The sequence below is a fragment of the Erithacus rubecula genome (genome assembly GCF_903797595.1).
Source record: "Erithacus rubecula genome assembly, chromosome: 4".
Classification (NCBI taxonomy): Eukaryota; Metazoa; Chordata; class Aves; order Passeriformes; family Muscicapidae; genus Erithacus; species Erithacus rubecula.
The window spans coordinates 37,552,511-37,565,394 of NC_136686.1; the positions used below are offsets into that span (position 1 = coordinate 37,552,511).

Genomic DNA, 12,884 nt, shown 5'->3' on the forward strand with positions numbered 1-12,884 from the left:
ATACAAATTGCTTACATGAAAAATATTTTCCCTTTCACAAATTGCTTTTAAGAAAAACTGATGCAACAGCTAAGTGATCCTTAATCACAGGAAATCCATCTGGCAAGAAGATTAAATAAAATTCTTCTGCTAATGAGGACTAGCTGGGAAACAAAATGCAGTGCTTTAGTTGCTCTGCATTTGTTTATTTGCAGATAGGGTCAGATTTGTAAGCAGGCTGAAAACAAAAATGGGAAGATAAAGGGGAGATTCTCTTTCTCTTCCATGATTGGATAATAGCCAAAACAACATTTCCAGAAGGGAAGAACCAGGAAATTGATGTGACTTGGCAAGGAAACTTCTTCCTATCCCTTCCTTCCTTTCTTTTCCCATTGGCAGTCCCTCCCCAGGGGGACTGGAGATGCCCATCCCCATGGGCAGCCTGCTGCAATACAATCATTCACTCCCAGATACTCTGGCTATGTCAAAAATATTAAATACAAAGGATCAAGGACTGTTCTCTGGCCTGGAAAGTGACTGGCACAGTTTACATTTATATGTTTAATAAATTCTTACCTTCCATAAAACCCATTACAAATTCATTCCTGGGAGGAGCCCGTGGTCACTATTCAACCCAGGACCATAGCCAGGAGGATTTGCTGGTCAGCTGGGGCAAAGCTGAGCCACCAACAATTTCATAAGATGATTCCACAAGGCCATTTGCCCCATGTTTGGGTGCTGTTTAACTCACTAGTATGGACCCAACCTCACTGCATGTACCAGTTTTGGGCAACCACAAAGCAAGGTATTGGCCCCTAACATGCCTCCCTGAAGAGCCTTTTGGGGTGGCCACAAGACAGAGAGGTCTTGGAAGAACACAGGGGCTCCAGAGAAGTTTCACTGGGAGCATGCACTGGGACAGTTTGGCTGTGCAGCAGGTTTTCCTAGCCAAAATTAGGTAGCCATGCTTATGCTCAGGTGTGCAGGATTTGGGAAGGTTCATTGTAAAGCCTGCCTGGGAACCCCACTGAGTTACTGACCCCTCTGGGATGGTCCTGCCTGTTCAGCTGAGGAACCACAATATGGTTGTAGAGAGGACTTGTCTGGGGGAATTTTAAATATCCAGAGATATTTAGGTGTGTGTAGGTATATGTGGGTACTTTGCTCTTTGCTGTCTGGTATTAAACTATACAGGAGGCAATTTCTGCTTACGTGTGGAATCAGATTTGAACTTGAGTTAGCCTACAGTTTTTAGTAGCACTGCACAGAAATTGCAGATACAAACCAAAGATGTAACAGATTTAACCCCTTACCAGAGGCACTTTTCAAAGATGGCTTGAACGATAAGCAGAAAGAAACATAGTTTGAGGAGTCAATGTGCTGTGTATTTAAGTACCAGCTGCTATCCCAGCAGCCATGCTTTTTCTGCTCTCCCCACTCAGCCCTGTGTGTTCCTCGCTGCATGAACGGTGGGCTCTGCATCACCCCTGGCCTCTGCATCTGCCCCCCCGGCTTCTACGGCATCAACTGCGACAAAGGTGAGCCCCAGCCAGCCCTGCACTGTCCCCCTCTAGGACTGCCCTTGGGAAGCCAGGCAATCAGAAAATAAGGTTTTAGAATACTGTGATTCTTAAAATAGATGCTGTAGCACAGCCTGGAAGCTGTTGGAAGAATATAGGGATAAGGGGAATTTGGATAATCACTTCAGTTGTGTCTTAGCATAAAAATCACTTATATTTCTGGGAGGTGAAAAAATAATTACAAAAAAAAAATCCCTCTATTTGAGTTCTAGTGTCCTGAAGTAAAATTAATTTTACTAAATTTTTAGTACATTAATGTGCTGCACCTGGACACATGAAAAAATATGCAAGCTATTAATTTTTGTTGCTCCATTGGGGCTCATGAAGATTAAAACCCAACAATCAGTTGTTCAGAACAATAATTTGGAACAATATAAGCTACCATTTAGAAAAAAGCAAGTTATTTTCCTGCAGAAAAATAACTGGCCTGCTCATGGCTGAGCAGAGCATCATGCTGTGTTTGCTGTTGCAGGTCTATGTAAAGACTGAATGCAAAAGGTCCTATAGGATTTTTCAGCAAAATATTGGGAACCTTCTTACTATTTTACACAAACTGTTGGTGTCAATGCCCTCATGTCCTGTATTTAGTCTGTGAACAAACTTATACCGCATTTAGAAAATGCTTCAAATGTGCACTTTAATTAAATGCTCCTGATGCCTTGAAGGATTAATGTGAATCCCAGCTGTTTGGTGAAAAGTCACATCTAACACAATGTAAGTCATTTGGCAGCTGAAAGTCAGAGCATTTGCATCTATGTCACCACACAGAAAAACTCGCCGAGGTTTTTTTTATTTCCTTTTAGTCAAAGGATTACTTAAGAACTGTTGTGAGGTATCCCTTTGTGGAAGTAGCTTCCAGTCCTGGGCTGTGCTCCTTTTATCCATTTGCTGACAGTTTCAATAGCAATAGTGCCTTAATCCTTCAATGAGCTTTATGTGTGGGATCTGATAAAGATGTAGCACAGCTTGTCCTCAGAGAAAGCTCTCTGCTGTATTATTCACTTGTCTCATTCTGTATTGTCCTGTGTGTGTGCCCATGTAAAGCATTATGTAGGAATAACTGCGTTTCAGTCTTACTTTGTAAACCAGATAAAAACAGGTTAATCCTCCTTTTACAACCCACTCAATGTTTATTTATGATGAACAGCAGAGGATGTTAAGTCCAAGTTAGTCCTAGTTCATATTCATGACTTAGTTAATTCCTCTTCTATTTGTTTCAGCAAACTGTACAACAACATGTTTCAATGGAGGGACGTGTTTTTATTTGGGAAAATGCATTTGTCCTTCAGGCTATGAAGGAGACCAGTGTGAAATTAGTGAGTATCATCTCTGTGTGCTTGCTTTCATGTATGTCAGCATCTTCTAGTGTCAATGCCTGAATGATAACATGTGTCCTGCCTCTGCTGGGTGCAAAGCAACAGAGAGAGAGTTATTACTCTTTCCTTCATTCTGTGACAATATCTTAGTCCAAAGTTAATTGAGCTCTGATGAACCAAATGCTTGCCTGTTGCAACTTGGTGGAAGTTGGTGTCATGTCTCTTGACCTATACCCTCCAGATTTATTAAAAAACTAGGAAAATTCATTGATTTCTTTAGCACTGCTCTTTCCAGTTGTTAATTACTTGGAATGCAAATGTTTGCAAATTAGAATGCCTAAAGTTTCCCTCTCCAGAGGCTCCTGCAGAGAAATTCTGCTTTTACAGAAACTCTCCTTAGCATAGTTCATTCCATCAGCTATTTATGAAACTTGTTTCATGGTTATTAACATAATTATGTACAATAGGAACAAGTGTTTGTTTTGACAATACACATGTGTATCACAAAGTTTTGCAGGAGTTGAGGGCCAGGCAGGTGCTGCCTGTGATGCTGAGCTCCCAAGAGGGCAGTCTGTGATCATGAAATGAGATTTTTAGCCCAGCAAGCCAGTATTGATGCTTAAATTATAACATACAGGTCTCAGTTAATACCTTTCTTTAAAAAAACAAACAAAAAAACGAAAACAGAAAGAAAAGAAGTGCAAGGGCAAGGGCAAGGGCAAGGGCAAGGGCAAGGGCAAGGGCAAGGGCAAGGGCAAGGGCAAGGGCAAGGGAAAAGGAAAGGAAGCAGTTTGCTGCCCCAGGTTTCTGGTTTTGTTTGCTCACAGATTCAGGGAAATATTAGTGTTAAATCTAGAAAGGGTGCCTTTTTTTTTTTCTCTATTCTGAAGAATCTAGGAAGTGTAGTGGCATTAAAAAAGATAAAAAATTATTTTGGACAGCAACGAGAAAATCTGTGCTGGTACATATGGACACCAAGGTGGCAGGAAAGTGAGGGTGCAGTTCCTGCTGGTCCAAGAGTGCCCAGGGAGGTGACAGAGAGCCTCCCTCAGCCTGGGAGGGACTGAGCTCATGGGAGCTGTGCTTGCCTGCCTAGAGATGAGTGAAGATTTAATTAGTTTAGTAGTGCAGACAAATTCTAACAAGGTACAGGCAGTCTGATGATGGGACATTGGACGTTAAGTTTGAGGAAGGTCCCTGGTGTGTCATGCCCAGCATGAAAGAAAGAAAGAAGTTGAGTGTGGTTCTCCTCCACCAGCAGGGGCCTCCTCAGTCCCAGGTGATCAGGGTTGAACAAGACTTCCTACAACACCACCAGACCCAGCCTATGCCTTTGGCAAAGTCTGTTTGTGAAGGAAACTAATTTCCAGACCAAGAGCCTGGAAAAATGTCTGCCAGTTCCAATTACTGCTAGCAAAGTTGCTCTGTTCTCTGCAAAAAGGAAAAGAGGGCATGTGTTTTGTAATGTGCCCTTAGTTTCTGAGCTGGGGTGTGGAACATCCTCCTTCCACCATCCACAGCACCCTGCTGCTCCCCAGCCTTTGCTAAAGTTGATAGGCACAGCCCAGCCAATCCATTTACTGTCTGCAAGTAGCAGCCATACCTGTCATCTCCTGAGTGTCTTACTGCTCTCAGATGTCACTAGATTGTTTTCTGCTGGGGCCCCCCAGGTTTGGATCCCACTCTTTGGAACTACATAGTCTGAGCAGTGCTGCCTCCCCTGTGAAGGGGGAGGAGAGCAGGAGCCAGTGCTGACCAGTGATGGGGGAGGTTCTGCACAGAGTGGCACAAACCTGGGCAAGAGCTGCAAGGTCACACAGGCTTTGGCCATGCCAAATTACTGTCATATTTTCAAAGGAGAAGAATGCTCCTAAATGGGAAGCACAGACTTGCAGCACTCTTTCCTGATGGATCCACAGTGCACACTCTAACATCTGATCAGTTTTTCAGGTACAAGGAAAGCTTGTCAGACACCTGTCTTCAGTAGACACAGGGGAATAAGACCATTGTTTCTATGTTTTAAATTTCCAGGTAAATGCCATCAACCCTGTCGAAATGGAGGCAAATGTACTGGTAAGAATAAGTGCAAGTGCTCCAAAGGCTACCAGGGAGACCTGTGTTCAAAGCGTGAGTACCAAAGCCACTCCATCAGTCCTCGTGGGCACATCGAGCCCACTGTGCAGAATCTTTTTTATATAACATCAGTACTAATCTTTGTTATCAAAGTAATTCAAGTTATTTTACTTTCTGGACATACATCATACACCAGACTTAAGGAAATTATGAAACCAGAACTATTCTTTTACAGAAGTGTCCTCATAGTCTGTTCTGTACTCTTGAGCTCCTATAAAACATTAGTGTGTCAGCTCAGCAATAGCAGTTTAGTAATAGCGAAATGCTTAATAAGGTGTCAGTACTTTGCTATGTTGAAATACAGTGAGAGCATTTTGTGAGTGGAGTGCTGGGGACTACCCTCCTTCTCCCACTGTTCCTGGTGGATGCTCAGCTCTGCTGTACAACCTGATTTTCCTGCCAGAGGCTGAGCCAGACCCTCCAGGTAAAGTAGTGAGTGTGGACTGTTTCAGGGCTCTGACTGCACTTTTACTTTGAAAGCCTCAGCCTGTGCCAAGACCAACCCATCATGTGAAACAGCAGGGAAAGCAAATGTGTGACTGTCTCTGGATGCAATTCCAAGGGGCCAGGTGTATGTGTTCACTTTTTTACAGCTGTCTGCGAACCCAGCTGTGGCCTGTACGGCACCTGTGTGGAGCCCAACAAATGCCAGTGCAAAGAAGGCTGGCATGGGAGGCACTGCAATAAAAGTAAGTGAGAAACAAGCCCTGAGACTCGTATCTGAGGTGTTACACACCCAATGCTATACAGAAATTTCTGCCCCAAGAACCTTTCCAGCATCATTAATGACACCGCACTCCTTTTTCTCTAATCTTTAATATAGGCAATAAAACAGAGGTTTTCAATGCTCCATAATTTTACCTATTTAAAAAAAAACTCATAATAATTTGAGAGTATTTTATCAAGATCATTTTTGTATTAGAAATTCCAGAATCTGGTATCCATCAGAGGAAGACTTTACATGTCTTCCAGCCATGGTATGAGAGGGATACTCAATATTCCTCAGTAGTAGCAACTAGTTTTGAAATCCTGAGTAGATACTTTTAAAGTAAAATTTTGACAGGTTTTAAAACTGATTGAAACTTAGAAAAAATGCCCTTTAGATATTTTGGGGAAAACTCAAAGAATTATGCAAGATCTGTTCTTAGCAACTTCTCAGTTTTCTTCTTCCCACCTGTGTTTCACAGCATACAAAATACATTGCCCCAAAGCAAAGTTAAAGTTCTCAAAATTAATTTCTGTTGTGCTTTTTGGTCCATTTACCATCTATTGTAGCAACTAATAATTTCACTGGGCTTAAAATGGTACTGTATAATTATTTGAAATGCAATTGGATATATCCAGAAAGAACTTCAGATTTAATTTTATTTTTCATCTGCAACAGCAGTGCAACAGCAGATCTTCAATATACAGTCTTTATATACTCCCAAAAGATACTAATGTGTGTCACTGTTGGTTTTCAATTCACATACTGTGTTTTATGTGCCAATAATAAAATAGTTGAAAAATTTTGCAGCTAAAAAACCAATCAGCCATAAGGAATGTGAACCTTGCATTGTAACATCAACTGAATGTTCACTTTTATTAAAACATGTTGATGCATATGATTTTTTTTGCATTAAAATGTATTAGAATAAATATAGTATTTTCATTAAAAATTTTGTGTTATTCAAATAAGATAGATCTTGCTGTGCAAATTAGATTTGCTGTGAAAATTGGGAGTCCACTTTTCTGTTGTTACCTAGTGGTTTTGTGTTTAAGCATTCATGCTATTCTCTGAAGGAAAAATGCCATTAATATAAGTTATGGTTAGAAAAAAGATAAAAGAAAATGAACCAATACAAAATACAGTCCATAAGTTTGGTATTAACTTTTTCTTCCTGTCATACTCTTCCTATAAAGAACTTAGATAGCAAATGAAAACAAATACATACCATAGGTGACCGTCACCAAAAAAGTTAAATACCTGTACAGCAAAACCAAAGCTCATACCTGCCTTGTGATGAGAAGTCAATAGTCTCACATTATTGTAAACTCCAAGGTTTTGCATCCTTCATTGCTTGGAGTTTAGGTACAGTCCTGCTGTGTTTAGTACTGTAAAACTCTCTTTGTATTCAGCAAAAAAACTGTGAAATGGACATTTGGGCAAAATTCACCCCCATTTTAAGTGTCCCTTAATGTCCATGCATTGCAATTCACTATTTTCTATTGAAACCAAAATCCCTGGATCTTGAGAGATATATAGTTTACTTGAGAGACTTGTTTCATGTTCTATCAAATGAATAGCCCTTTGGTAAAGTTGTTTTCTTGAAAAAGATATGGTTTGAAAAATTGGGCAGAGGACTGACTCAGTTTTTCAAAATCATTTCCATGAGCTTTAAGTAATGAGATGAGTAAATGAACCTATAAAGAATTACAACATAATACTTGGGATTCCAATTTTATTGTTCACTTTAATTTTCCACAACAAAGCAGCCCTAGTAAGCCTGTTTCAGATGGCTTTTTTTCCCCCAGGTGTTTATGGTCACTGGTGTTCTATTTCTTTGCATTCATCCATAAACCAAAGCCCAGCTCAAGTAGCTGGTGCAGATTCTCCCCAGGGGTTTGCTTGCACCCCATTCTAGAGTATTTTGCTGGCAGATCATGATTGTAACTCAGCTGGTGTGGGGTTACACATGTGAACCCCAGGCTGAGTGACAGCCTGGCTGTGCTGAGGTCCCTGGGCTCCCTGGCTGGGCCAAGCATCTTTCTGTCTGGCAGGACTTGGTTCATCCTGAGGGTAACACATGAGCACTTTCGTAAGGCAAAGATAATCCTTTGTTCGAATGGTCAAGACAGTTTCCACTTGAAATATTAGCTGTGGATGGCGAGGCCACTTCTGTGGATTCCTTTTTCCTGAGCTGGCTAATTTTGCAGGGTATGGAGGCAGCAGTGTGAGCTCCCTGAGGCCAGCAGGCAGCAAGCACAGGCAGCACACGCCTTTGCCGAAAAGGGCCGAGGAGAGGCACGCTCCACCCGAATCCAATTACATCTGGTGAACTCCAGCATCTGAAATGGCTCGTGTTACACCAAGTGCACAGCCTTCATTAACCTCTCATGGGTTGGATGTTAAAATGCTGTTCATTACAGTTAAGAGTACCAGCTGGAATTTTATTAGCTTCATTAGAAACCACTGAGCTGACACTTACTATTCCTTTTAAGTTTTATAAATACTTCTGTAGCATGATTATATAGGCTTCTTCTTTCAGTGCTTTGGATGGTGTTTTGTACTATACTTCAGTTACATTTAAACTTCCTTTTTTGGTTATATAGCAGCAAATATTTTCCAAAAATGAAGTAACAGTATTCAAGCAGAAAACCCTGTAGATGTTAACCCTGAATTATTTCAATGACTACAGATGTAATTTGTCTAAAACAAAAGAAAGGTGCATTTTGCAAATTTTTACAAATTGTGTATTTAGGCTTTTCCCTAAGAAAAACAAATAAATAAATTGCCTAACTTTAAAACCAAATAACTCAATTCCATGTTATTTTTGGCTTTGTGTATTAAAAAGAAACTGCAGCGGTGCCATTTAACCTACATAATATATTGTAAACAAAGTAGAACTATAATGTATGAAGTTTATACATCAGCTTGAAACAATATAATATATTGTAAACAGAACAGCTCTTATGTAATAAACTTTTTATACTGACGGTTATGTATAAAATAAAGATGCTGCTTTAGTTTTTTGAGTACTGCTCTGTGTGGCCTCCTGCGGTCTCGTCAACTCTGGGTTGGGATGATGGCTTTTCCAGTGTCTAGTTTCTCTGTGTCTGCTTTTAGCCCCACAGTTCTTAAAAGTATTTCAGAAGAGCAAATTCTTGTTGTGCCTTTGCCAAGGAGGTGATAACGTGGAAGGGTGTGAGGTTACAAACCTCTGGTGCTCTAGGCACCAACTTCGTTGGGTTATCTTGAATAAGCAAAGCAGCTAATAGTTGCTAAAAAGGTTATTTATTGCAAAGCACTGCAGTCTCAAAAGCACAAAGAAAATGCAATGGCAAAAAGCAATGGCAAAAGCACTGGCAAAAAGCCTGGCAAAAGCACCAACTCTTCCCAATACATACTCTTATAAAGGATTTTCCCAACAAGCTAAGAGACAAACTCAGACCACCACTCCTTAACCTATTGGAATTCTAGTTTCTTAGCACACCAGGTTATGTATAGACTATGCATATACCCTATCTTGTTCTATCTGAAAAATGTAAGCAATATTCTTACTACAGCTCTATTATGTCTACAACCACAGTCCTGGAGCCTCTACTGAAAACACCAGCATGTTTTATAACCTTCACTAGAACTCGCACTTCCACTCTGGCATTTGAATCTTTCACTTACTAAAAGCATTAGAGCTCATACAAAAACTTAATTACTGACTCATTTACTTATCCTAAAACTTAAACTTACACTAAAACTTAAACTTCTCTTTTATGTGTGAGTGGCTTAATATGCTTCAATCTATCCAAAGGCTTTAATTCAATGCCTGCATTCTGATTTCTCTCTGGGGAATTCAGAGCCCCTCAACTCACTGACTCCAACAGAGGGGCAGATGTTTCACTCCCATGCTTGCCCTCCAGCATGCCCTCTTCTCCCCCAGCACCACTGGTCACATGCTGTGCCCAGTTCATGGTGCCTCAAGTGCTCAGAATATTCTTCTCATAGCTTCTGTCTGAGCAGGTAATAGTCCAGCCCTGGCCATGCTTCCTGTCCAGTGTGAGGGTCCTTTGTCTTGTTGTGATCAACCTGTACAAAGTTTGGATGCTGCTTCTTGCAACAGTCAAGGGCTACATGGTGTGTGGCTTGATGTGTCTTGGAGGCAGGGAACATGGCTTCTGTCTGCACTGAAGAACAGTAAATATCCAACAAATAATTGCTGACCCTTCCTTATACTGTATTTCTGGCAAGCTTATTATCTGGGAGACAAATAAAAATACAAATAACAAATAATTGGAAGCATTAGAGCTGGGCTTTCTCCATTACCAAGGCCAGAATGAGGAGATGTGGGCAGGAAAGATGCTCAGCCTCTGTCCAGAGTCAGTGCTGTCCCAAAAGCACCCTATTTGGTTTGAAAGAAAATGGAAAAGAGGCAGCCTGAGGCAGAGGAGAAAACATTTAGGTGATGAAAACCTTGGAGGAGCTGTTCATGAAGGAAATATTTCTGGATTTTTTTTTTTAAGTGATGAAAGGACAAGATTAATATTAGGTTGAGATTAAATGTGTAGCTGCTCTGTATGTCCAGGGATGCCTCAGGAGCTGTGTACAAACATGAATGTCACATTTGCATGCTTTTTGTTCTTTCTGTAGCAAAGGTTAAGTGGTTTGTCACACAATACAGTTAAAAGCACAGAAAATTCTTACTTAAAATTGCACAAGTATTTTGGCTGAACTTCTTTGGCTCCTGTCAATTTCTTAGAAAGTGCTTCCTTAAAAATAGCAAGTGTATTCTTTTATACAGAGTAAGTTTTTTTGCTACTTGCCCTAAAGACACTTAATGCTGCTGTTTTGTTTTCAGAGTTTCATCACTGATTTTTGGAAATATCATTATCACAAGAAGAATATAATCAGAGAGGTTACAAAAGGAAAAAATAGTCTTCAAAGTGCACACTGTAGCACAACTCTGCAGCATAACATCAGCTGTCTACACAAAATTTCCATGGTTTTGCCAGTCTGAGTACAAAGTTTCCTGTGTAAGAGACAGTCCTTGATGTCAGAGTATAAGTTAAAACTTCAATGCTAAAAGAATACATTAATTTTCCAGAAAAGGTTCAGTTAGAAGTTGGAAGCAATTTTGCCATTCAAAAATAAACTACAGAATTTATCACAATCTGTCTGTCACTGGACAGGACATATATATGAGGGAAAAAAATAGTGCCAGAGATGAAAATTATTTTAAAATAACAGAAAAAAAAAAGTCTAAATACCAATCCACTATAATAGGTCAGATATAACCTGCCTTTTTAATGATATTTGGAAAGTTTGTAGTTAGCCAGAGCAAGATGCCAAACATTGCACTTGTGAGCAGCAGCTGTAGGGTGATGAAAATGAGTAGAACATAAAATGTTAAATCACTATAGCTCTACTGAAGAAAACTCAATTCAAGCAATTGACAAAATTACAGCTTTACAAAGGGCTTCTAATAGTACTTGATAATTTGGGTATCCAATATTGGCATCCTGCTATGTCCAGGTGTGCACAACAGTCCAAAGGACAAATACACAAGGCACACAAAGAAAGCAGAAACAGACATCCTAGGGGCAAACTGCCCTTTTTGTACTGCTGCCATTACTGAACTGATGCACATGCTTTTGGGGGGTGGTTTTTGGGTTTTTTTTGGAATTTGTATTTTATGTTGGCTCTGTCTGTGCTGCTGGATTTCAAGCATATCTCTCTCAGTGCTTCTTCACATCTTCACCTGCTTGCTGGGGAGCTGGAGAGAATTCTGGCCTTTTTTGTTCAAGCTGGGCATGAATTGCAGCCTGTTGGTCCCACCTGCAGAGCAGAGGAACCAGGGGCAGCAGGGCCCAGCACCACTGCCCACACCAGGGGCTGCTCATAGGGTATTTCTGACCAGGAGGCAGCACTGGCTGCTGGGGCTCAGACTTTCTCCATGTGGTGTGACTGAATGGTCCACTTGTTCTTCCAGCTTCAGCTGCATTTCAAGGAATATTAAGGAAAAAAAATTATAAAGAAAAAAATTCAAAATTGTTCCAGATGACTGGCTGCCTGTAAGATTCAAACTCCAAAAGCCAGACTCAAAGCTTTGGCCAGACTTTCTGCTATTAATTCCAAAATGTCAGCTTTGTTTCTGCTGGACAGATTTGTTACCTTTCCTTTCCTCTCACTTCTCTACATCACTTTTTCTTCTGGGATGGCCTACTGTGGAAAGAATTCCTCCTTGCAGATCCTGAGGTGAGATCTGGCAGCAGCAGAGAGGGAGCTGCCTGGAATGGCCTGAAGTTATGCCAGGCTTCCCCCAGTGCCTGCACTGCCCACAGCATGGCACTGGGGCAGGGGAATGTGTGAGTGGGTGCTGAGGCATCACTCAGAGGCATGGCTTCATGGCAACTCCAGGTCTTGTAGTCATTTCAGCTCTAGCCTAGAGGAACTGCATCAGCCAAAACTGCTCTCATCCATTAGAGGCATTTAATCCTACTAAACCCCACAAATCTTTCAGTGTGAATACAACTTTGTGTTCAGTGAGGTGACGAGGTGCTGTGATTAGCCAGTACATTGCCAAACCTTAAGAACCTGATTAAACCAGTGACACCCTCTCCACTAAAATGTGCCAGCAATGTTCATTCATGAGATGCCTTAAACAGAAAAGAATCTAGTTTTAAAAAAATCTCAGGTGAAATGTGTCACAGTAGCTATTTATTTTTTCTTGGACAGGATGCTGCTGAGCCACAGACCAGTCCCTCAGTGGCTCCCAGCACCCAGCTGCTGCTGGAGCACATCTGTGTGCAGTCCAGCCATGCAAGTTCACCCACACTCAGCAACCAGCTGAACTGGGCACAGAGCAAATGGGAAGTACAATAGTACTACAATGTTTTTGAGTACCTTGTGGACCACCCACAAGGAAGAGGAGCTGCAAAAATGTGGCCAGAAGAATGCCTTGGATGTGGTATTTCCTTGGGTTTTTAGAGGACAATAAGAAAATAGTTTGTTGGTTAGTATTTTGACTGAAATAAGTTTTGATCACTCAAATGAGTCTATTCTGCTTGAGACACAGCAATCTTCTCTGAAGCAAATGAATGACATGAACCCTTAGGTGAAAAAAACTGAGCTGTTAAGTATAGAAAGCATCCAAAAAGTGCCATGAGAATAGTTAGGTATTTA

General features: G+C 40.9%; 1 protein-coding gene across 1 annotated transcript in view; it reads left to right on the forward strand.

Annotated features, from left to right (window-relative positions):
• Positions 1 to 8,746, forward strand: part of WIF1 (WNT inhibitory factor 1) — a 34,508-nt gene extending 25,762 nt beyond the window's left edge. Inside the window, exons 6-10 of the mRNA XM_079305307.1 lie at positions 1,422 to 1,517; positions 2,780 to 2,875; positions 4,907 to 5,002; positions 5,602 to 5,697; positions 7,925 to 8,746. Of these exons, the coding sequence (XP_079161433.1) occupies positions 1,422 to 1,517; positions 2,780 to 2,875; positions 4,907 to 5,002; positions 5,602 to 5,697; positions 7,925 to 8,046 (506 nt within the window). The 3' untranslated portion in view covers positions 8,047 to 8,746. The remainder of the gene's footprint in view (positions 1 to 1,421; positions 1,518 to 2,779; positions 2,876 to 4,906; positions 5,003 to 5,601; positions 5,698 to 7,924) is intronic.
• Positions 8,747 to 12,884: the final 4,138 nt, after the last annotated feature.